Source organism: Micromys minutus (genome assembly GCF_963924665.1).
Source record: "Micromys minutus genome assembly, chromosome: 7".
Lineage (NCBI taxonomy): Eukaryota > Metazoa > Chordata > Mammalia > Rodentia > Muridae > Micromys > Micromys minutus.
Window position 1 is genome coordinate 62,896,196 of NC_137976.1, and position 26,082 is coordinate 62,922,277.

General features: G+C 38.2%; 1 protein-coding gene across 4 annotated transcripts in view; it reads right to left on the bottom strand.

Annotated features, from left to right (window-relative positions):
- OPA1 (OPA1 mitochondrial dynamin like GTPase) overlaps window positions 1-26,082 on the bottom strand; it is a 69,558-nt gene that overhangs the window by 38,443 nt on the left and 5,033 nt on the right. Inside the window, exons 3-16 of one of the 4 annotated variants that reach the window (XM_080919371.1) lie at window positions 25,638-25,734; window positions 24,387-24,494; window positions 23,872-23,925; window positions 22,997-23,064; window positions 15,057-15,167; window positions 10,263-10,316; window positions 7,062-7,166; window positions 4,488-4,574; window positions 3,853-3,966; window positions 2,920-3,000; window positions 2,737-2,811; window positions 2,199-2,270; window positions 2,017-2,116; window positions 1,627-1,757 (exon numbers count right to left, since the gene is read on the bottom strand). In XM_080919371.1, the coding sequence (XP_080775497.1) occupies window positions 1,627-1,757; window positions 2,017-2,116; window positions 2,199-2,270; window positions 2,737-2,811; window positions 2,920-3,000; window positions 3,853-3,966; window positions 4,488-4,574; window positions 7,062-7,166; window positions 10,263-10,316; window positions 15,057-15,167; window positions 22,997-23,064; window positions 23,872-23,925; window positions 24,387-24,494; window positions 25,638-25,734 (1,257 nt within the window). The remainder of the gene's footprint in view (window positions 1-1,626; window positions 1,758-2,016; window positions 2,117-2,198; window positions 2,271-2,736; window positions 2,812-2,919; window positions 3,001-3,852; window positions 3,967-4,487; window positions 4,575-7,061; window positions 7,167-10,262; window positions 10,317-15,056; window positions 15,168-22,996; window positions 23,065-23,871; window positions 23,926-24,386; window positions 24,495-25,637; window positions 25,735-26,082) is intronic. The other 3 variants (XM_080919372.1, XM_080919373.1, XM_080919374.1) reach the window with 3 other exon arrangements.

The window sequence follows — 26,082 nt, forward strand, 5'->3', positions numbered from 1 at the left end:
GATTCGTATGCTTCTGGTCAGATCCTGTTTGGGGCTCTTCCTCTGCCATTTACTAGCCATGTGACTAAATTTAAGTAAAAGGTTACAGAGGTTCTGAGTTAATGACACTTAGCACAGTAGCTGGCACAGAGAAGCACTCAATAAACAGCTTTATTACTTTCTCCTTATAATTTCTTTGGATGTTTGAAGATTTAAATTATTCTACACAACTACAGAATTAATTTGTTACTGTATGTGTATGTGTGGGAATACTCATGGAGGTAAGAAGACAACTGTGGGAGTTAGCTCTCTCTCTAGGAATCCGACTCATGTCAGACTTGCTACAGTGCCTTCACCTGCTGAGACATCTTGTGAGTCCTGAATATCTGAATTCTAACCAAGTTGAATCACTTTTTATTCATTTTTCTTCTTATGCCTACTTAAAGCAACATATTTTGGTTTTCAATTCTTTTAAGGACAAAAATCCTTTGCCGAGTGTGATAAAAACTGGAGTCAGGACCCAGGAAAGTGCATATTCACATGAATCCATCTTTCACACACGACTGTTTAGATTAATGCTGGGTGAGATAGGTTAAACCCGGGCCAAAGGCTCAGGTCTTTGCCACAGAAGGGCCTGAAGTAAGCTTCTACTGCATCTCAGATGACATTCGAAGTGACCACCCCGAGAAAGGAAGGAAAGCAGTGGGGAGGAATGCGGCCACGGACACTGCTCTACCTCGCTTCGCCTTCTTCGCGTGAGGACCAATACTGCCACAGCAATACTGCCTTGCTCTTAAAATCAAGGCAGAGGGGTAGAGGCTCAACGACAAGCTGCTATGGCAGGCTCAGGGGACAACACAAAAGGCTCGCTTTCCTCTGTCTGGCAGTCCTGGGCAAGTAATGTGGTGTGTGCTAACCAGCTTTGGAAATTTGGTTCTGTCTCCGACTGGTGTCTGGGAGAAAACTCCTTGAAACCTGAGGAAGATGCCTCTGGACTGTATCCCATGCATCTTCCTTCACGGCTCTGTAATGCGTCTTTGAGGCAAGTATGACTATGTGGTGATATCTGAGAGTCTGTCAAGACCCCTGGGGACCTTGACAGAGAGCCCAAGTCCTAAGGTGGGAAAGAGACATCTATGCAGTAGCAGTGGGGATGAGGACCCAGCAGCATTTTCTATAGGCAACTATAGAATATGAATTTATCATTTGTCAAAAGCCAGTCACCGAGTACATAACATTTGGTGCCAGAGAACCATTCCGACCGCTGTACACTACTGACTATTAACTCATCACAAACTAAGAGATCATGCCATAAATGTCTTCATTCCTACCAGCTGAGGAGCCCAAAGCTCTGAAAAGCTGAGTAACTTACCCCAAGATCACACAGCTAGTAAATGATAGTGCCAGGATTTGGAACTAATGCAAATCTTCTTTAACTACCACTGCGTACCATAGAGTTGTCTTAAGCCAGACCTGCACCCAGAAAAAGCCTACCTTCTCAACACCAGGGAAATAGCTGAGTTAGTTAAGTGCTCACCTTGCAAACTCAAATACCTAACTGAGATTCCTAGAGTCCATATGGAAAAAGATAAAGTCTGTGCGTGTGCGTGCTCTCTCTTATTCTTATAATAAAGAATTTGCCCTCACCCTGCTTGGACTGGCTACATTTTTTTCTGCCAGGTCTACTTTGGTCAAAACAAATATGGTTCTTCTTCCATGAGGATCCATTTGACTGACCAAGTCTGTAACAATACTGCGCTCAGCATCTACAGATCCATCTGAGAAAAGGAAACATGAGAGTGTAATCATTACTGGTGTAAACATTCAGTCTTAATATTTTTACATTAGGGATGTAGCCAATTAAAATTCCAGTGATGAAAAATAGCAGAAACCTCCCAGATCAAATCCCACTTGTTGATAGGAAGAATGGACAGGGGAGGTGTGAACAGTCTGCCACGTGTGCTTGTACGAATACACTGCTGCAGCGTTTTAAGTGGAAGAGAAAGTATGGGGCAGTGCAAATCTGCTGGGGCTTACCTTGAATGCATAGGATGATGGCGTTAGGATTCTGCATGTAAGCTTTGCTGATACTGAAAATAGTTTCCTTTGTGTCAGGAGCCATGCCTGATGTCACAGTCTTGAAGAAAAGGTTTTAAGAGTCATTACAGACAGCTTCCACAGTAGGAATAAAATGGAACATATCTTCCGTATGTACTTACATTGATAACGCCAGGTAAGTCCACGAGCACCATCCTCTGCAGCCCAGGGCCTTTGACATTTAAAGATATGGTCTATTCAGGAAGAGAAAGAGCAAGCTCTAAGGAGGTGAATTTCATAAAATATTTACGGTGATAAATATTCTGAAAATTCTCTATCTTGTTCATTTAGATATTTATTTCAGAAAAAATTTGATCCCATAATAATTATTCTAGAAAATTCACCCCACAATGATATGCTATTCAGAACATTTAAAAAAAATCTGCTGAGTGTGGTGGCACATGCCTTTTATCCCAGCATCTGTGAGGCAGATGTATCTCTGTGAGCTCAAGGGTAGCCTGATCTACATAATAAGTTCTCAGCCAGCCAGGGCGAAATAGACTCTGTCTCAAATAAAACAAACAAACAAAAAACCTTAAAAAAAGTATCTATACAAATCAGAACAGCTACAATCTAATTACCATACTAATATCCATATTATTACTATCTATAAAAACTTAATTTCCCCAAATCATGGCTGAAATCAATCACTGGACTTACCTCAGGGCTAACAGTACAACCTTCTTTTACATTTTTCCTCATCCGAAGTTCGATTTCATGTCTTAATGCTGCAAGCTATTAATGGAAAAGAAGAAGGTATTCACGACAAATACTCCACTTCATTGTCTCAGAGAACACGGGGTAAAAGGTGACACAGGTGAGCCTGCGACGAAGTCTACTTACATCTTCCTCCTTGGTGAGATCAAATTCCCGAGAGCTATCTTTAAACAAGGCCACATGGTGAGGGCCTTCACTGAGAGTTACCTGAAAGGGCAGACACACATAATGGTACGTTTACACTAACGTTAACTCAGAGCACCATGACAGTCCAGACAGGACCAATCACTGCACCGTCATGCAATGCTCAGGAGCAGTCAAGCATGGCCGCTCAGCACTGTCACTTCGCAGTGAGGTTGGTGGGTTCTAGTCTCTTATGACCTAATGCTGCTGGCCTCTCTCCTTCCGGCAATACCCTGCAGACAACCAAGAACAGAAACCACCCTCTACAGCCTGAAGAAATCAAAGAGAAGCCACCATTTAACTTGAGATGAATTCAGGGAGAGGGTGGTTTAGCCACTGTTGCTCATTAACTTCACTACACAGATGGGGAAACACAGGGATGACTGCTTCTAATTCAAAGATCCGAAAGTTACACACATACACACATACACACACACACACACACACACACACACACACACACACATACACACACACACACACACACACCTTCTTTACCCCAGTGACTTTGTTTCTGCAGTGGTGGTCTCCTACCATATTTCTAGCTTATCAGATCACGATGACCAGTATAGAAAGACTATAGAGCATCATCTCCATTTGCTGGTGCCACTTGCAATGTTCTCAGTCTCTGTAAGTAGCCTCTTTGTGTGCCTTATTCCAGATGACATCAAGAGGCCTCACAGCGCCACCTAGACAGCCACTGTGCCCGGGGTGTCTTTTCGCACCTCCTCCTTCACTCAGTCTCAGCTCTAGACATGTGTGCCCCAGGCTGTGGCCCCTACTAATTCCTACAATGGGAATGATCCCTGACGCTCCTTAACTAAGTCTGAATCACACCACTGAAGTGGTCTGACAGCGGGACAGCTCCTTCCCTACCTTCACCGGAGAGCGTGTCATCATCTCACCGGATCCTCGTGGGAATATCCGTGCTTGAGCAATCATTTCTAGCACGCTTGTTTTTCCAGCACTCTGATCTCCAACCACAACAACCTATCACAAGACAAGAGCATGTATTAGTATTTTTCTGATACCAAGTTAAATGTAAGTCGGGTTTGAATGATACCGTTTAAGAAACATTTTAAGATATTTAAAGCTAAAAGAAGCTTTGTTTTTGTTCTTTTGTAAAGAATGAAGTTTGATGGAGACACACACAGCAAAAGAATCAATGGGCTCCATTATTTATATTCAACTCTTTAGTTTTACAAACTATGCGAATTGAGAGTTATTTCTAGAGTCAGATCATTAACTTTCCACAAGTATTCCCACAGTTTACAAATGTACATTTCATCCATATGGTTACAGTTTTGCTTAGGTATTTTAACATTTAATGAATGTATAATGGCAAATATCTGACCACTTTCTTTCAAAACATATATATTTACTTTATGGTCCCCAAAATACGGAACCAAGCAATGCATAGTATTTGAGGTACGGTAGGAAATGCAGAGATTACAATGATATAAGGAGAGAACCTTTCTGCTGACACAGGTCCCTGTCTATTTTCCCCTTACCCGTGGCAGATGATCTTGTGTATTGTAACTGGCATCATAGTCAGAAAGAACATCAAGAACTTCAGAATACATATCAATCAAAGATTTCTGTAAAACAAATTAAAATTAGCAAAAGTCAATAAAAAAAATCTAATAAAAGACCACAGATACACCAAGAGAAAATGTACACAAACCCAAATTTGCTTTTTTTTTCTTATTATAGGATATGTTTTCATAATAAAACTAGTATTATAATTAATGCCACTTCTTCAGTTTATTTAGAAACACACTGACAGTAAAACATTATTAATTTAGGATCTCATAATCTAGTTAGACAGTGGAAGAGAAAGCCTATTAACACTAATGAGCTAACCACTAACACTGTAAGAGTCAAATACAAGCCAGGTGATCACGTAACAAACAGAGAAATCACACTGTCAAGTCTAGGCTGTGTGAGAAGAACAGAAAAAAGGGGAAAGGAGTAGAAGGTAAGAAAGCACATGACAGTGAACACACATGTGAGAGCAGGTAGAGAGCACATGCATGTGAGACGGCAGGGAGCACATGTGTGTGAGAGGGCAAGGAGCACATATGTGAGAGGAGGGGGCACGTGTATAAGAAAGCTTGGAACAGAGTAGAGAAGTGGTCGGGGCCAGTGTTCAAGCAGGAGAGTGCTTACGCACCCTAGGAACTGGGAAGGTTGCAATGCACGCAATGGACCAATGTCCCCATTGCTTTTCTTTGGACACCGGGATTGAGCTTGGAACCATGAGTACAACAGCTTCCAGTAAGCTATCTAAGGAACAAACATGCAGCACATAGGTCTGAGAACAAAGGGCACCCATCAAGCATTTACTAAGTCAGGTTAGTGGGAACTAAGTAAGGAGAGTGTAAGCATACTTTTGCCTCTTAATAGAGACTTCTAAATGGCAGACAGCTGCTCTCACATCTGCCCACAAATAGACACATTTCATTACCAGTGTATCTTATGAGGGAAGACACCATTTTTTTTTTAATGAAGTGTATCTTTATTCATACTTTTAAGGTATTTGCTATGGATTCTACAAAGTTAAACTAAACTTAGCTATGGAACAATCTTGCATTTTTATTTTTATTTATTTATTTTTTGAACAACTTTATTCTAAAAAACAAAGATAAAAGAACAAATTTTAAGCATTTTTGCATAAATACTTTTTGTCAGTGCTTGGCTTTTTTTTTTCTTTTTTTTCCCCCAAAGGTTTGATAGTGTGCATTAAGGTCTTACTAGTTACAATGAGCATAAAGTACATGTAAAGCAGGATGTAACCTGGAATTAGTCAACGTTTTCTTGGTGTGTAAGGACTGAGCATAATTTTTTTTTCCTTGAACGACACCACTTCTAAGATGATTCTATTTCCCAACACTTGGGAGTGACTTTTCAGTGGCCAGGCAGCACGTGTAAAACAGTCTTTCACACACTGGGTGGTGATGATTTAGAGTCAAAGTTACTCAAGCATGTCTGTTAAACTAGGAAGACATTTTCAGATCTTGGTTCTAGAACATGTGGCACGATTCACTGACTCTGGAATGCTGCAACTCATTTTTACTTCTTCTGAGAGTGATTACAGCATTAAAATTTCAAGTTAAAAGAACCATGTCAACGAACACATCTGGCTTGAGTCTGTGGTTACAGTATGACTTATTTATTGATAGTGGTAATTAACGATATGTTGATGACAATAATATCAACACACACTTAAGTTTAAAAATTTATTTTAATTGCTGTAGTAGAAACCTTCCCTTGGAAAGTAAGAGTTAAAATTAACAACTGAAGATAAATCAAAGTGGAAATACTAGCGAAGCAACAGTGGCATGAGCCACCTAAGTATTCAGCAAACTACAAATCCTAATTTGGGGCAGACAATATGTCTCAGCACATAAGGCACATACCATGTAAGCCTGTGTCCTGAGCTCAATTTCTGGAACCCAGTAAAGGGGGAAAGGGAGAATCACCCCCAATACACAGACAGACAGACATACACCCATGGCACACACACATATATATGCACATATAAAAATTTTTAAAAAGTATTTAAAATAATCCCAATTTTATAAATATGAAAATTAAGCCTGAAGATAACCTAAGTATTTTATTAAAATGGACTGATTCATAAGAAAGTCCTCTTCAAATGTGAAAAATTTTATGGGCATAATATATGATGGATTTGGAAACTTTAATTTATGAAATATTTATACTGTCTAGAAGTGAAAAGATAACATACTTCATAATTTATTGAAGTGTTTTATCATTTAGGGGATGGAGAGATAGCTCAGTGGATTAGAGCACGGGTTGCTCTTCCACAGGACACAGGTTCCCTTCCCAGCAGCCACACATCAGCTTACATAACCATCTGTACTGCAGTTCCAGGGGAGCTGAGGCCCTGCCCTCTTCTGGTTTGCACAGGCACCAGGCATGCGTGTGCTGCGTAGATATACATGCCGGCAAAATACTCATACACATAATATTTTTTAAAAAAGATAAATGAAAAGATTCATTATTTAACACCGAATGACAAATGTCAATGTTCTGAGAACTACTAAATTGAGAAAATGCACCTTGAGTTTCCTTTGATGGATGCCTTTGTCATCCTTTTGTAGTACCAATTTTCTCAGCTCCTTGTTCTCCTTTTCTAAACGCTCCAAGATCCTCTGATACTTTAACTGCAACAAGACAATACACATGACTGTAAGAAAAGTGGTAAACAAATAAATATTAAGTCTAAATAAAATCTTCCAAAATTCTGAAGTTAAATGACTTAACGAGTTACACTTATTATTTTTACACTTAAAATGTTCCAAGACAATATAGAGAAAATTATGATTATTTCAAACAAGCGCGAAATTCATAATTTTCTATTATAATTGAGCATTTAACTTAAAATTATTTGCTTCCTATGATAAAGAAATAATTTAAAAATACTAAAAAAATTAAGAAGTTGTCTGAACTACCCTTAAGAAACAATGTTTCCTATGATTTCAAAAACAAAGCCTTCAATGAAAAGGCTTAAATTATTCTCATTTGGACATTAACAAAGATAGTAAGATATACAACATGAACAAGCAACACCTAAGCATGCTTCATGTGATAACCCCTTTACCAGGAAACCCACAGAAATAGATGCTTTATAGGTAGGAAACATGAGGCAGCTTCCCTAAGGTCATCTTGTAGGGGAAGAAAACACATTTAAACAAGTCTGACTGAGTAAGAAGCCTACAGTCTTCCAGATTCAATCAAATGTCCATGTCTGGAAAAGTTTGTTTGTACTTAAAATACTGACATAAAAACATATTATTAAGAAAATCAATTTATTGCAGGTTATTATTTCCAAGTAGCAAAATGGCAACATAGTTTGCTTTTCAAGGTAAGCTGTTCAAATTGGCCATCTCAGTTACATAACATTGAGAATCCTTATAATCAGCAGAATGGTCACAACACGAGAAACATTTCTTAGACTTTTTAGGTTTATACTCCTAAGAAAATGGTAAACAACAGGAAACCAAAGTGTCCTTACAGAATGTACAAGTTGGGCCTCATTAGGAAAAACAGCTATAGTTAAACTACACGGCACAAGTACAACCACTTGCCTGGACAGTAAACATGTTTTGCAAAGCATTCTTTTATAGCCCAAAGGGTAATAAACCTCTAGTATTTCTTTGCTGTTTAGAAAACAGTCACTAGCATCACACAGTCACTCAGATCTTAAAATAGTGTTTTAGAAGCATAAAAAGGTCTTTTAGGGCTTGGAGAGATGGCTCAGTGGTTTACAGCACTGTCTGCTCTTCCAAAAGTACTGAGTTCAGTTCCCTGAAACCACATGGAGGCTCACAACCATCTGTAATGGGATCTGATGCCTTCTTCCGACATCCAGGTGTGCATGCAGATAGAGCACTCACATACATTAAAAAGAAAAAAAAACTTACAAAATGCCTCTTAATATCTGCTATATGTGTTACAAGTTGAAATGATACTATTTGGGACACAATGCCTTAAATAAAATATTATTAAAATTAATTCCAATTTTACCCCTTTTAAATGAAAACAATCAATTTCACATGCGGCCTGTGCATTCTTTCTCCTGAGCATCACTGACAGGGATGGAGATGACCGCACGGCCCATCACTTCACGTGCTCCCCACACTGTGTACCCAACAAAGGGCCTACAACCAGAACCACATGAGTGCAGGGTTTACTTCTAGGCTACATTTTGTAAATACGTAATCTATTTGTGGGAAATCTACATTTCTTTCCTCGGTACAAGTGCCAACCTGAGGCCACCATCAGAAGTATATATGGACTGACATGCTTGTCCAACCTGAGGACAGTTATGAACACAGGTCCACACATAACTTAAATCTTCTTAAAATCTTACACACGTGCACACACACACACGTGTGTGTGTGTGTGTGTGTGTGATTTCACTGTAACTTGATTGTGTGGTTATTCAGTATGAACCTTGAAGACAACTAGGTAGTCAGAAGTTTGGCCATGCTTATGTAGAACAAACAATTCTCAAATTTTAGGCTATATCATAATTACCTTAGGGGCTTTAAGAACAAAGACTGTAGCTGGGTTTAATGGTAAGCAGGCATTTAGGAGACTAAGGCAGGAGGATTTGAGTTCCAGCTCAGCTACACAGTGAGACCCTCTTCTAAACCAAAACCATATAAAGAAAAGGGGACTGCAAAATACTCCAAGGATTGCTGAGTTCCACTGCCAGAGATCCTGACTCAGGGGTTCAGGATGAGCTAAGGATCTGTTTCCGACAAGCTCCCAGGGAGAACCAATGTTATGGTTCCAGGGACCACACCTGGTCTCTCAGAGACCAGGGATTTATTTGATTTTTTTTTTTTTTTAAGAATAGCTTATTGAGTGTCCTGCGAGAGAGCAGTGATCTTGGCAGCAAGGAGGGTAATGATTCTTATTCCTGGCAGAGGCCTCAAAAAAGCCAGGTGCCAGCCAAAGCATAGGTGCTCCTGGACAGGTACACATGAGATTCCATGAGCAGACCAAGGAAAGCCAGGCACCAGAAATATACTAGTTACGTGATTTCATTCAGATTGCCCCTTCCTTCTTGTATGTTTTTCCTAAAAAGACCCAAGATGATTAGTATATCTTTTGGCTTACAAAAATAAGTTTCAATTATATGTTATTTATATAGAATAAATGCTGTTAGAAAATTTTACACCAGAAAGGTTGCTACTCATTACATTGAATAAAACTGAGTTTTAAATAATGATTTTTATTATTAATATTAAAAGATCAATTAGCTAACACCACCAGAAGTATCTTTAGGAAAAAATTTTATATTGATCTCAGGATTCAAGGAAACAAAGAGAGGGGTTTGGAGATTCATTAGAAATATGTAAAGTCTCAAATATTTACCTTTACTTTGTATCTAGCTAACAAAGTGAAGATACAACTATCACATTATATAAGGACAGATACTTTCACCCATTTTCCCCACAACAGTTTATCTTTAAAACCAGAATGAGATTCATTCTATACAGGAATCTCTACATAAATGAGTTAACCTGGTATTCACCTGGTTTCCTCTTTAGTCCCTATTTCTCAAGTAGCTTTTGAAGATACACTAAATATAGCAACATTTGCTTGGCTGGAAAAGGAACACACTGTCTATATCCCTAAAGGCCCTGGGGCTGAGGCTGCGGTCTGTCACAGTACCTGTCCCCATTTGTGATGCCCTGGGCTCAGCTCACAGGAGAGAAGAGCTGGCTTCTCTTACGGACTACAGTTACCTGAGTATGCAGAAGTTCTTCTTGAAGTTGGTCAATCTTTTCTTTGTCTGACACCTAAATATTTAAGATAGATTAATTAGAGTTACATATAACATATAATAAGCTCAAATTTTAAAGCAGCAATAAAAGTATAAGCATATTTAAAATAAAATTTAAATCAAGTGAATATTTAAGATAATAAAAAATTTGTACTCATCATTAAAAATCTTATAGAATAGAAGCATCAGGAGTCACCATCCTGTTGCCATGCTAGTCATCTGTTATGAAAGACTTTTAGGAACAGTGGGATGGACATCTGGGCTTACTCTGCCAGTCACGAGCTTGCTTTGTTCTAAGGCACAGGAACCTAATGTCTTGAGCACTACCAATTTTCCAAAAACAAGTATGGGGAAAACATACAGGTTGCTGCATTCAGCTACTGAAAAAGCTCATTGGTTACAGTGTATTTTCTAAAGAACAACTTTCAGCTTCCTCACTATCAACACTGGCATCTCCAGAGAGGTAAGCAGAGCCAGAGACTTGTTTTTAAATTTGATTCCAATGCAACATCAGGTAACTTTCAACAGAGCAGAGGTGTCTGTAGAAAGGAAATCAAGTTAAGCAACTAAAGCTTATTTGAACATAAAAATAAACATCACAGGTATTGTGCAAACTACTTCAAATTGTTACTAAGAGTTCTAAGGCAAACTATTTTAAAAGCTTCCAAGTTTCATGGTATAACAGAGTTTAAAGTAGTCACAATACAGTAAACAGAAAATCAAAGAAAAACCATGTCACTTATGGCAAGTACACAAGTGTGCACTGACTTCTTGACAGGGCAGAGTTGTCTTCCTCAGATTTTAAATGATTTCTTTACTGAAGCAGACAATAATAAATCTTGTTCATGCTACAAAATGCTATTTTTTAGATTTTTAATTTCAAATTCTTTTTCTTAAAAAAGGATTTATTTATTTTATGTATATGAATACACTGTAGCTCTTTTCAAACACACAAGAAAAGGGCATCAGGTCCTATTACAGATGGTTGTGAGCCACCATGTGGTTGTTGAGAATTGAACTCAGGACCTCTAGAAGAGCAGTCAGTGCTCTTAACCACTGAGCCATCTCTCCAGCTCTTAACTCTACATTCTAAATAAACTTTCTAACTCTCCCCATGTTTTCATGGATGATAATACATCTTTTCTCCTTAAATTTATACGTTTGAAACCTAAAAATATTTTGAAATGAGATTTTGTAATAGAAATTTTGTTTTTAGCCTTGAATGGGAAGGGACTTGCTGATACAGTTTTTATTTTCTTTCTTTCTTTTTTCAGTTTAATATGCATGTTCTTTTATTTGGAGGAAACTGCAGAATTCTCAGGTTTTACATTAAAATTGTTTATAAATGAATATATAAATTTCCATTTATACCAAGAAGCTGGCTTATATCTTTATCTTGAGGGAAAAGCTATGTTATTTAGAGATTCATATAAAAACAGTTGGTTGAAAAGGTCTAAGAAATGATGACTCTTAGAACAGTTTACATTTTCATTTTGATTATGTGTGCTCAAGTAGACTGGACAAAAATTATTAAATCTCTTAAAATGCGAGGAGGAGCCAAGCAAGTCGAGGAGCCCACAGCACAAGGAACAAGCCCTAAAGGACCAACACTCTCAGAGCTCTGCACATCAGATCACAGGACATGCCGCCATTCTGTTAAGTGTGATCATAAGCATGTGTGATGCAGATTAAGTTCCTGGTTCATTTCAAAAGTACTTTCTTCTACTAAATATTCTCCCAACTTCAGTGAATCTGCTGTAAAATATATAAACACTACGACTTTCAACTGTGTTTGCTTAACTTTTTATTTCAGAGGTAGAGTCTGTCTATGTAGATGAGGCTGGCCTCAGACTCAGAGACTGCTCTGCTTCTGCCTCCCAAGTGCTGGGTTTTAAGGTGTTTGCCACCATGATCAGCTTTGGGTTTTAAATGTAAATTGAGAGGTTTTTTGAATGTTACCCAGCATGTAGAATAATATTTAAGAAACTAAAATAATTAAATTAAAAAGTTAAAATGTTAATAGAAGCGCTAAGGGTTAACTTAGTAGTTTGGTTAAAATAAAAGACTACATAAGAAGCCAAAACAAATTAAAATATTAAAAAAATGGCATACTTCCTAGCTGCTTCATTTAAAAAGGATCAAAATCAATGTTTTAAAAGTAAGTGGTATAAAGAGAACTGAGAGCTCATTTTCCCCCCACGATCTAGGATGAAAATTCTTAGGTTTATAAAAGCAAGTATTAAAGATTGGTATGAAGATAACTTTTACATGTTTTCTTAGAGACTAGCATGAGCTACTTCAAATCTGTCATTTACCGTAGTTACTTTTTTAATGGGTATGGGCGTGTGTGTGTGTGTGTGTGTGTGTGTGTGTGTGCATGTGTGTGGAGGTCAGAAGACTAGCTTGGTGCCAGCGACACTACACATCCCCTTAGAGAAAGGGTGTCTACTACTCTAGAGGTCTCAGGGGCCCAGGAGCCCATCTCTGCCACCCCAGCTGGAACACTGCTACTTGTGTTCTGGGGACCAAACTCAGATCCTCATGCTTGTGAGTCCTGTACTCTCCCTTGCTACCTCTTTAGACAGCTTACATAGGTTTTTTCTCAATGGCTTTACTAGTAAAGCTCAGCTATTTACAACATGAGACATGCTTTGTTGTATAATAGATTTAGTTTTTACTATGAAATTAATCTTAAGTCACCCTGACAGGAACAAAATCAATGGTGTTGAACCAGATTATTTCTACAATTCCAAGGCTGTGAACCTGATGAAGAAAGGGTGGGGTCTTCCACAAAAATGAGTTCATGTCAAAGAGAAACCCTTAGCTCCGCATGAGAACAACACTGCCTTTAGAACTATTTTCTCCTAGTAAGTCACTGTGGCTGTTCTGAAATACTGAAGTATGTACCTGAGAATCTCTGGAAAATTATGTGTACATATTCACAGGAGGAAACCTACCATACCTCCTGCCTCTGGTTATCTCTTTTGCTCAGAAAATATAGGCAAACATTTTACTTCTAACAAAATATTAAAAAACAAAGACCTAGATTTTCAAGAATATAGAAATAATCAAAGGACTTAAAAATAACTATGGTTTACTTTAGGCCTCATGTGAACTTTGTTCACACGAGGAATGATAAAAATCTCAGAAATACAGATTTTGACTGTAATGGTGAAGAGCTGATGTCATCTCTGCACTAGCTTTAGGGAGCAAAGGCAAGGAGCTAGTTTTCCAGGACGGTAAGGAGAATGGGTTCATTATGGAATAGCATAAATTATTTTTAAAGGCCCACTAACTTTCACACAAGGCAACTACAGAGTGGGCAGGAACAAGCCCTGGTTATGTCCCATTAGGTGATGGTCTGTCACTCTCCTTCACAAACTGCCAAAGGGGAAATACAGGATCATGTAAATAACTATGTAAACAGACCGGGAGGGACAGACTTGTAAAGCAGGCCTAAACTGAACATTCATGCCTGGACTCTCAGACAATCAGCCAGAATTTATTTCTTCTGTCCCTGGAATGGTCACAATTAGAAGCATTAGCACAGTCTTAAACTGTATCTTACATCTTCAGAAGGCAGACAAATAGGCCATATTTCAATCTTATCATTATGAAAAATGACCAACTGTAATTGGTACCAATTTCTAAGTAACATCCCAGAACACACGAACTCTTCCCACATCTTTCTGTGACGAAGCTATGGCATGAACGGCTCATCTACCTCCTTAGAACACTTAAATGATATACTCACAACATATGCAAAAAAGAATGTTTAAAATAAGCCCTTCCTCAAGTCAAGAATCTACTTCCCCCCCCTTTCTTCTTGCTCTTTCTTTTTATTTATTTTTCCCTTTGAGATAGGGTTTCACTTTTATAGCCCTGGCTGCCCTGGAACTTGCTCTGTAGAGCAGGCTGGCCTTGGACTCACAGAGATTATACCTGCCTCTGCCTCCAGAGTGCTAGGATTAAAAGTACACATCACCACTGCCCAGCTAAATCACCTTTAACCAAAAAGATGAAATAACTTGTTTTCTTTTTCTACTTATTTTACTAAACCACTGAAAACTGAACATATGTAGTTGTTGGTTGCACAGCCACGAAATTGAGAACAGGCAGGAAATGACATTAAGCAAACATGAAATAATGGTGACAACTCCCAAACATTAACCACCACCAAGATTAGCTAGTGGAAGCACTGTACTAAACCTGTATGTGTAATAGCCCTTGATTTGGATATGAGGGCAAACAAAAAGCTAGCTATATGACTGATTCTTTTTCCTGATTATAGTTTGTACATAACCTTAATACTTCTCTGGTCTTACTTAAAAAAATTCTCTAAGGGATGAGATAATTTCTGCATATAAATGCATAATCTTATTTCATAAAAGTCTGTATAGGACAGAGAGACTGACTCTATGGGACTTTGATGGTTAAAAGCACATTTTTATTTCATATAGCTTCAATACCCAACTTTTGAGTGACTCAACTGTACCACATAAACAACTAACTATTCATAATTTCACTCTAAATGCCAATGTATAGACTTTCTTAGATAACCTACATTGCTGTACTGGAGCTTGTATTTTGGGCTTTGGCTACACTACCCACTTTAGGAGGTATGATGTATCTTTTAAGTTACTTTGTTAAAATAATTTCTAGTGACTGGAGTCCATCAACAGATTAGGGTGATCTGATCTTGGCAGAAATTACTGATTAGTGTGATGCATCAGTAGCCCCTCAAACCATCCATCACCTTGCGCTTCTGTTGGGCATAGCTCGTGCTATACTGGCCAGCAGCTCTGCGTGCTTCCTCTTCGTGCTCTTGAATTTGCTGTTGTAAGAGAATGAGCTCACCAAGCAGACCCTGCCATGAGTTTACAATGAGGAGAAGAGGAAAATTGGGGAGGGAGAACAATGTTAAACCAAAGGACACAACAGAAGAACAGATGCAAGACAGGGAGGGATGGATAGCTTCAAACAAAGATGGGAGCTCAGACACCCAGAGTGCGGTCCCACTGCACTTCATCTTCCCCTCAGTAAAATGGGGCAACTCAGAGAAGCAAAACAGCATGGTTTAAAAGTGAGAGCGCAACAACTGCTCACTGAGCAGTCAGCCGGCCGGCGTCAACGCACTGAAACAAGACCGACGGCATACAAAAGGGATGCCGGTCCCTGGATTTTTGGTAAAACCCTTCACAAAATTGCCAGTGTGCACTAATGCATGCTGTTGACTTGAAAAACTACATTCAAATGTTGACTGCATTTTCATTTTACATGAGCTGTTCGGATATAGAAATAGGCTCCGAGAAAGTAAATGAGGACATACCAATTACTTAAAGAAAACATAATGAAGATACCGAGACAATACAGTTATTACAAAAACTGAAACATCAGAGCCAGTTCTGGCCATGTGCCCTTTTTTCTGTCTAACACTGACTCTACTCAATCATAAACGGTTAGGCTGGTAGACTGATTACACTGTGTCCACAATACTAAACCCATGTGCTCTTCCATGCAGTGCTTCACAGGGAGGCAGGAGCTGCCTACTGAGGGAGGGGTGGGCGCCTCTGTGTTGTAAACTGTTGGCCCATGAGATGGCCAACCTTGAGATAAACAGAGGAAATGACAACTAAGAATCAACAGTGATACCAGATTGATGGTTTCTCAATCAGAGAAAGTAAAACAGTGAAGTTCCAACAAGCAACCAATTTGAATAATGTAGTGTGTTAGAAGCAATGGGCTCACACTTACCAAGGCATAAAACTAGAGGTAAGAAAGCTAGTAACTATTAAAACAACCCAAACCGGAACTCCAGAGCTTCAGATTTGAGAGATATAATAGTAAAAAATACCATGTTTTATATTGTCAGAAAATAATATAAAAATGCTGGTTAATGGTATGTTCAGACTTTAGCTTGTGGGTTCACCCAAGGGCTTACTTAAGTGTGTGTGTAGCATTACAATAATAGAAAGATTGATATAAAATTTAGGGAAAATTTAGGGGTTCTGTTTAGTTCTTTGTTTTGATACTATGATTACTGTCAAAATCAGACAATGAATGAAAGTGACTGATTTACAGCAAATCAAAGGATGATAGTAGCTTGAAATTTCAACATGTTTCCAGATTAAACAGTATAAGGGGAACTCATAAAACTTGACGCTATCTTTTAAGATATAAATATATATTTATGGTCACTGACAGATTTATCAAAGTCACCTACCATCTTCATTATCCCATTATTTTTGCCATTCCATACATTAAATAACAAAAAAATTTAATAGTATTACCCACTTGCTCATTTATCTTGATTATCATGTATTCCAACCACCCAACTGCTTAGATCACACAAAACAACTGTCTTTAAAGAAGGCTTCCTATGTGAGCCTGAAGGTGTGTCCAACCTTCACATGCAGCATGGCACAAAATCACAATCTTATGTAAATAATTCTGTTTGCATGAGGTTTTTGTTATTGGTTTCTTCCTTTCTTTGAAAGACATGCAGTTTTCAAGTGTGAACTTTGTAGACAACCAGTGTTACAATGTCAACAGGCTGGACACACCTGGTAGCATATCTGTTACTATTTACTTACCACTAACACTCTAGCTTATAAACTAGCAAGTAATTTTGACTTAGCTTGACTGCCCCACCCTGAGCCATTGCTTCTAAGCACAGCTGTATAGTTGATAGGATAATATCTATTACACTCTCTTTCTAGTGACACCTCATTTTCCTTCCCAGTCTGCTACTGAAGCACTGTTATGTGAAGATAGGTGAAATTAACTGTTACCTCCTAAAAAAAAAGTAGGAGAAAACAACAATTAGACACAGAAAAACTACTGACAATATGCTATGCATCTTAAGTTCACCTTTTCCCCAACTTTAAGTACCAGATCATCTAACCACTGCTAGTCTCTGAGCACGCAGAATAGCAAAGGGACAGACAGACCAGATGTAGCCTCAGATATACATATAACGGATCTTTGCCAAAGAACACTCTCTAGAGCTTAAACTCTTTGCTCTCAAATAGTCATTTAGAAGCTATTATATATAAAATACAGTAATTGTTACAAATTACAATTATGATTAATAATTATAGAAGGTAATTTCTATAATTTGGCTTCTATAATTTATAAAATAAAGCCCAACTTTGAGACAGGTTTTACCACAGCTAATTCTAGCTAGTCTGGAACTGGCTCTGTAGACCAGGCTGCTCTTGAACTCACAAAGATCTGCCAAGTGCTGTCATTACAGGCATGCACCATTATGCCTGGCTCAGAAGGAATGTTCTTTAATATTATTGTCATTGTTACTTTGACACTATAATTTTGTCTCATGTTTCAGGTATAACATTTACAGCTGTAAAAATATGACCACATCAAATTAAGAAAATTAGTAGTTTTAACAAAAGTTTTACAAAAACAACTAAAAATACTACTTTAAGATTTAATGAGTTTGGTGGAAGAGATTTTAATACTTTTGGACTATTATGCCATGGTCTAAATATTAACTCCCTCAAACTCATAGTGAAACCTACCCCTCAATGGCCTTTCATTGTGATGAGATCACAAGGCCTCCAGGTTAAGTGTTTGTGTACAAGAGACTTCAGAAGCGGCCTAGCCTCTTCTGACATGAACACAGCCAATGCTCACCAGACATCACACCCACCTGCACCTTTAACTCCTATCCCAGCTCCATCACTGTGAGGAATACACTTCTGTTGTTTCCAAATCAGCCATTTATGGCATTTCTGTTAGAAAGCTTGAACAGGCTAATTACATCACTTGCTATGTTACCCAGACAGGTCTCAGCCTCCCGAGTGGCTGGTACCACAGATAATGTGCCACTGTTTATTTGAGAACCTAGCACCTTAAGTAGGGCCTGGCGTATCTGAGAAACATTTCTGCTTGAGTGAGTCAAGCACTACTGATCTCTACCTGCTAGTCACCTGTTTCTAGTTTAAGATCATTTACACTGGGCCAGTCACTGTTGCCCATTCCCTTACTTTCTACTCCCTCTATATCCTTGCACCTTTTATAGGTGCACTTGTGGGTTGAAGGATTTGTGGCTAGGTTGGTATCTCCATCCCTCTATTGGAAGTCTTGCTCAGTTATAGCAGGTGACCATTTAATATGCCGTATTGCTAGGAGTCTTAGCTAGGAAACTCCAATTGGGATGCAAAATAAATATATAAATTAATGAAATAAAAGATAATTTAAAACTCTTTAGAAGGTATATGGCCAGTCCTACAAACCATTTCCCATTTTTCACAATCTTAAGACTCCATAACAAAACAAGGAGGAGAATTAATAGAATGTTAAATACCATTAACATACAAGTCACAGAAAGTGATGATGACTGTTGCTGTCACTGGCCCCTTAACTCTCTTCTTTTCTAATTCTTATTTAATTTACATTCCAAATGTTATCCCCTCCCATCCCCCTCCCCCTGCTTCTATGAGGGTGTTCACCAACCCACCCCTCCACACCCTGACATTCCCCTACACTGGGACATCAAACCTTGGCAGTCCAAGGGCTTCTCTTCCCACTGATGCCCAATAAGGCCATCCTCTGCTACATGTGCAGCTGGAGCCATGGGTCCATCCGGCCCCTTAACTTGTAAGAGCTTTATCTTTACTTAGGAGTTACTCCTCATAACCTTTCAAGGGGGCTTCCTTTCCCAACAGAAGAACTGAGGAACTTCGAGAAGCTAAACAATTTGTTGAAGGTTACAGTTTAGAAATCAGGAAAAACAGGACCTGTGATTCCAAAGTCTGCACCAGTACTACTCAGTAATACTGCACAGCTCTGTTTAGAGTGCCTTTGATCCATCAGTCCCAACCTACATTTCTAAGAGCAAAATGGCAGGTGTGTCTGGATCACTGCAAAGAAAAACGTTGGCAACCTATGGTGGACAGGCTGAGTTGCTTATAGAGACATTATGGTCTGTAAGCCTAAACAAAATATTTAATATTTAACTATAACAAACTACATTTTGATTTAGTAAAAAGAGCCATATTCCTAATCAGTACTTCCTTAACTTTGAATAATTCTATTTGTTCAGCTAAAACAAAAACAAACCAACCAAATAAAAACAAACTTGGGTTCCTTGTATATTATGCTCAAGGTACTTATGAATGCAAAACTTGTTGTTGGCTGTCAAAATGAAATGTCTTCCCCCTTTGAAATATTTAATTATCTCCAATCATAAAAAGCATACTATATAATTTACTGCTTGGACATTTTCTACAAATAGTTTTAAGAGATAAAATGGCTTTCAGTAATTATCAATATTATAATTTCCATTACATCTTTCTATTTCTAAGGGTTTACCTATGACAGTATAATGTATTGATACACGCTCGTCCTATTTTTTGAATGACAAACACACACCATGCTTCTTAATGGGCAATGCCACAGGGCTGTCTGCTCAGTCGCTCCATTTCCCCACCTTTCTTCTCTGCAGTACACTGTGCTGTGGATTCTTGCTAAGAATCTATTTAATTTATACTAGTAGCCGTTAGCTGTGCAGGAAACAAGAATTCTTCAAACCTGAGTTACTTGATGGTGCTGGTTTACAATTTTTGGGTTCACTCACTCACTGACATGGGTTCACTTCTCTAGTTCCTAATTTGGCTTCTGAAGGTTTTAAGTTCTTCAGATTCCAAGGACTTACAAAGTTCACACAAGTATTTCCTTCAGTGAATAAAAATGTTAAACTTTCCCCCCAAATTTTAAACCTTTGATTATAACCATATATTATAAAGTAGTAGTATTATATGCCAAGCATGCCTCCATAACATCCAAGCTAAAACTGAATTTACTTTTAGATTTGTTAACAAAATTTTAATTTGTTAACGAAGATACATATCAAAACATTTGATCAACACCATTCAAGTGATGCCCACAATCTAGTAGATGTGTGTTCAGGCAGAAGAAAAGGAATGATTATTCGGACTGTGCAGTGTCATTTGTCTTTCGTGCTTTTTCACTGTAAGTCCCAGACACGCAAGGCTAGGGAGTCAGGATGGAAAGCACAAGCCACAAGCCCACTTTGCTGCTCAGTCTGACTCTGGTCCTACGACGTGACACTGTGCTCCCTCAGCTCCCTTACTTTTGGTTGGCTTTGAGCAGTCCTAACTATTTCTCTACTGCCAAGACTTTTCTGGATGTGCTTGCTTATGAGAGAGCACAGATCTTTATTTCAGTTCTAGTTGTAGAAATGTATTCCTATAACTAGTTTTTACAAAAAATGTACATGCCACTTTATTTCTAGTAGAGAAGAAACCAGAACTATGAACCTGATAACCATTAAACTTAAGCACAACTGCTTTACACCCTGAACATAATGTAGGTGGAACCAGGCATATTCAGGCTGGTAAGTCGTTGATCAGAATGTGATTTTAATGAGTACATCTCAAGATCCAAGACTAAACCATAAAAAGGTAATGAGAAATCTGGGCGTCACACCAAGCACTTCTGATGACCACTCAAACCTTTAGAACTGACATCTGAGGGTCTGGAGAGATAGCTCAGTGGTGAAGGCTGCTCTTCTACAGGATGAAGGCTTCCTTCCCAGCACCTACACAGCAGCTTACAACTGACTCTAATTCCAGTCTCAGGGGATCTAACACCCGTTTTAGGCTTCTGTGAGCACACATGTGGTGCACAGCCAAAACACTCCCCATAAGCAAAAAAAAAAAAAAAAAAATTAACAATAAATAAACAAATAGAAACTAATGCCTGGGTGATGTCAAAAAGGCTACCGCCAGGCTCAAGTTTTTCCTTGCACGATGATATTCAAGCATCACTTTGTGGGCAAGGTTCATCAGGTTACATGGTAAGTCTACAAGGCTCATCACCCTCAAGTATCATAGGCCTGAGTCAAACCTTAGAGAAAACACTGCGCATCAAGAGAACCGAAAACTACCTGCTGTACCTGAGCATGCTTCCACCATATTAACATCTTGTATAATTTGACTTAACCTGTAATAAAAGCAGCACTAGATTTAATATTTACAATAAATCACTGGAAAAATAACTGGTAAGCTTGGATAATTTAATAAATATTTTAAAACTATATGTACATGTGTATGTGTCTGCATGTAGATATGTACGTGAGAGTGCAAGTACCCAAGGATTCCAGAAAAGGGCGTCAGTTACTCTGGCACTAATTACAGGCTGCAGCAAGCCTCTGTAAGACCAAGAAGTGCTCTGATTGGCTGAGTCGTATCTCCAGCCCCAACTGATAAATTTTAATAGGGGAAAGTAATTACAATAAATTAAAATAAAGGAAGAGCCTACAAGGGGCATTTACTGTCAAACAAGTAAAAAAATATTTTAAAAAACCCAACAAATTTATTTTCATGTCAATTGAATAAAATCAAATCTACATCAATAATTACATTCCCCAAGCTCCATTCTCTTGCTTCCTTTCTAGTACAAGGGGTAAATCACAGAACACTCGTTTCTCATCTGGGCAGAGTTTTCGGGGACTTACCCGAGCCAAGTCTGAACAAAGTGATCACACAACCTATGAATGAGTGAGAAAGCAGACCTGGCGTATCTACTGACTTAGGCAAAAGCCCTGCAGCTCCAGACCTGTCACAAGGGCCTTTCTCCTGGAGCAATTCATTAGCTTTACTGGCTTTCATGGCCAAGGCTTTCTCTGGCTCAAAATAAGCCACATTTGTCAAGTTATATTTTAGCACTACCTTTCAATGCAAAATCAAGAGTGTCTCTTAACTGAAATCATCTCAATTAAAAACAGGTCAAAATGAAAGCAAATACATTACTAGGACACATGTTTTACCTAAAAGTGAGCAAAAACAAATCTTGGGAATATATTTAAAAATTGGGATAGCATAAAAAAAAAAACGTTCAAGTTAAAAAAAGGAAAAAAAATGGAAATGCAGAAATTATTATTTTTTTGCTCAATAATCATAAACTTATTTCTTTCCCATGATGTTTTAAAGCTCAGTATAAACTAAATGGTCCACATTAAATAAACTGTTTACAGAATATTTCACTCACAAATTTATTTATTTAGACATTATTTTTACAAAACTTTACATGTAATTATTTCTTTTTCTAGTTAAGGAAGCAGGCAGTAAAAACGAAGACCATTATGGCGGAGCATATGACTAGAAATGCAGAGTAACTCACGTGACTGCAGCTCAGCAGTTCTCTGTCTCATATGCAGCGTTCAGTGTCCACATGGACTTGTTTGAGGAGGTGCTATATTGACCACCTCTCAATGGACTCACTCATACACAACCCTGTAGGCTTTCAGTGTGTGAGAATTGACTTATTCACGAGGAACTCACTTTCTATTCTCTCATATCTTTCCTCCAAAGCAACCATAAGTCTCCAGAACAGCAAGAAGGTTCTGTGCATAAATCTAGTATGCCCTGTACATTGTGTCCTCCTGGAGATTTGTGAACATGTATGAATATATGCAAAGTCCCAAGGAAGAGAAGACCATTTAAACTGTCCACACTGGCTTTTCCCATGTATGGTTATAACAAAGCCTTGAACAGTTATTTCAGAGTGTAGCTGAGGGGAAGGGCTGTCTCCAGTTCTATCCCAGAACAGCTGCAGTAACGCCTGCCTCAGGTTTGCTGAAACACATTAGCATTTTCAAATATTTCAAAAATTAGGGAACTCCCTGTGAGATGAGCTCTGTTTTATACTTACCTTCCTGTAATGCTTGTCACTTTCGGATCCATGATCTGTTGCTCTAAATGCTGTTTCTCCAGGTGAACCTTAAAGATAAACACACTTGTTTAAATTCTCCAATGATGTCAACAGCCTAAGCTAAATTTTAATCAGATCTAAGCAACTAAAAAGTCAGTGGGGGTGTGAGGAGACTGGGACACATCCCGGTGGCAGAGCGCTTGCCTTGTGTGCACTGGGTCCCCAGCACTGCAAAGGGAATAGCAGCCCGCAGAGGCACCAGCCAGGCAAGTGCGTGCCTGTGGTCCCAGCACTTACACTCAGGAGGCCGGGGCTGTGCTGAGTGTGAGATCATGGCTCAAAAGAAACCAAACTAGCTTCAAAGAATACGTTTTTATTTTTAAAAAAATGACAGGCCATCAATGTTTAAAAAATCTCAAACTTAATCAATTTTTAAAATACAAATGAGAATTATGATAGAAATGAGACTCTCTTTGGTAAGGCTTGTTTTACAGAGGAGTATTTAGTTTGTCAAGCACCACTGCCATCACACAATGTGTACAGTACAAAGCAAATTTAAGTGTCACTATGACAGGGCAGATGAGACAAGCTAAAATTACTTTTCATTTCAACTTTGTTCCAAGAAAACACTTTGGCTAAGCAAATTTTCTTTTAATAAATTTAAATAATGTATTTAGCAATTTCAATTGTTATGAATATAATTGCTTTTACTATTTTCATTAAAAAGAATATAAGTTTGCCTAACATAGTTCTGGGTTTAAAGATCAGCACATACAAGCAGGATTATAAATTTGGTCTGCAATTTTATTTGCGACTAGTTTATTAGAAGCATTTAAAAGGCATGTTAAGATCAGCAAAAATGTCTGGTTACACACCTAACAAGAGAAGTGGCTCAGAAGCTTCTATGACTTCACTAACCAATTTGGGACCTGTAAAAAGTCAGCAAAAGGGGAGATAAAAATTTAATAAGAGTAAGCAAAGATGTCTGAGATTTCAGACTTATATTATCTTAGGAAATAATTGGGCAAACATGCCAGGGTGAACCTTTAAATTTTACTTCACATGGTCTCTTATGATTAAATTTTGCTTTAAGGTAACAATACTGGCTTGAGGAAGTTATGAAAAGCAAATGCATAGGTAGTCTCATCTACTTGTCAAGAAGGAATATGTTTTTACTCACTAATAAAAAGCTAGGCACACATTTTCTTACCAGTTTTTATTTGATTAGGCTAAAATTAAAAGCATTGTGCAGACTTTGTGTTTATCTTGTGTTAAAATAAAATGCGTTTGCATTTGTTGTAATTTAAAAGAAGGGAACAAATACGACCATCTACGTATTCTCCCTCTAGGCTGCCGAAGTCCTGAGGTTGGAGGAAGAGCCCCTCCTTACCTGCAGTGAAGAAGTCCTTCAACAAGCTGAGGCTTTCAGTAATCTTGTCCAGGTCGGGAGCTAAATTGGCAAGGTCTTCTGAACTGGGAAGGGCTTTTCTAATTTTCTCTAGAGGTGACCAAAACAAGAGTAACAAACAGTCTCAAGAGAGGATACACAAAAAGTATCAGGGCTATAAATGTCAACTGGCTTTCACCTCACGTCAGTCCTACAAAGACTGTCAACTTTCCTGTCAACTCCACTCACAATGGAAAACTAGAGCACACAGCAAGGGAGTAAGGGAGCCAGGCTTCAAGGCCAGGCAGCCTAGCTTCAGAATCCAGCCTCTCAGTCATCACATAGAGACATAGGTAAATACATTATGTTACACAGTACTAACAGGTACTCTTTTTAAAAAAACAAAACTGTCCCTTTCCCAAAAATACCTCTGTTACCATGGCTACGTTTAAGAGGTACTATGATGAAACACTTATGTAGATTAATTCCACCTCCATGTCTTAAAAAGGGACTCCAAAATTTTTAAGCTTATCACGAGTTCCTTGCCATCAGCTGCTGACTGTGGCAAAGGCAGTGTTTTTAAGGGGTGAAGTCACTTTGCACACAAACAGATGTTTAAGGAACTTGGCTGCAGAGAGTAGAAACAACCAAGGTAGACTGCCAAACTGAGCTAGCTTAGGGCCCTAGCATGTATGATGCAGGTGATGTTGCATGTTGAAAATGCAATGTGGAAAGGCTGCTAGCAGCAAGGAAATGCAGAAAGAACGTGCTAGGTAGCAAAACACAAACAACAAGGTACATCTCCTTATGACTATATAATTTTTAGGTAAGAAACTAATGTTAACCACATTCAATAAGTAAAACTAGAAGAAAATAGTTCATGTTAAAATGAGATTATTGAATACTTCTTTTTATATTCTTTTTCTTCTGGGTTGGCAAAATTGCTCAATGGGTAAAAGTACTCATTACAAGGTATGTCAACCCATCGGTAACCACAGGATACCTATTAATTACAAAATGTCTTCAGATCATGTGCATCTTTGTGTGTGTGTGTGTGTGTGTGTGTGTATACTAGTGTGATACACACCCACACACATATAAATAAATGTAATGAGAATTAATCTTTCTTTTATAGATTATTACTTTCATTACTAAAATAAAACTATCACATATTAGACTCAAGTATTAATGCAAATAATTCTACTGCTACCCCCTCATAATCCAAAAGTAAATTTTAATGTTGATGGTACCAACCCAAATCAATATACTCGTCAATTTCCCATATAAAGTCAGGTACAATCCACTTATAGTCACTAAGGTCTGGTATCATATCTTTCCATTCATCGAAGGTCTAAAAGACAAGAACATATGTCAATCAGATAATTCAAATGTCATAAACCAATATAAAGAGAAAGCATGTTGATTAAAATAATCTACAAGAAGAATGTATCATGTATAAAATTTTTAAGTAACAAATTTAGGTGAGCACAGGACTTTCAAAAGCAAATCAGAAGCTGCATATGTAGAATGACAGGAAATACTCTTCTATCGAATGTGGAAAATGTAAGGAGTCAAAATATTCCTATCACAGAGGGCTCATGTTTATTAAGTAATACCATGAAGCAAAAGGAAGGCTGGGGGAGAAGTCACTTTGCCTCTGTCCAGGCTGCACCCTGTGCGTATGCTGCTTGACTTTCCC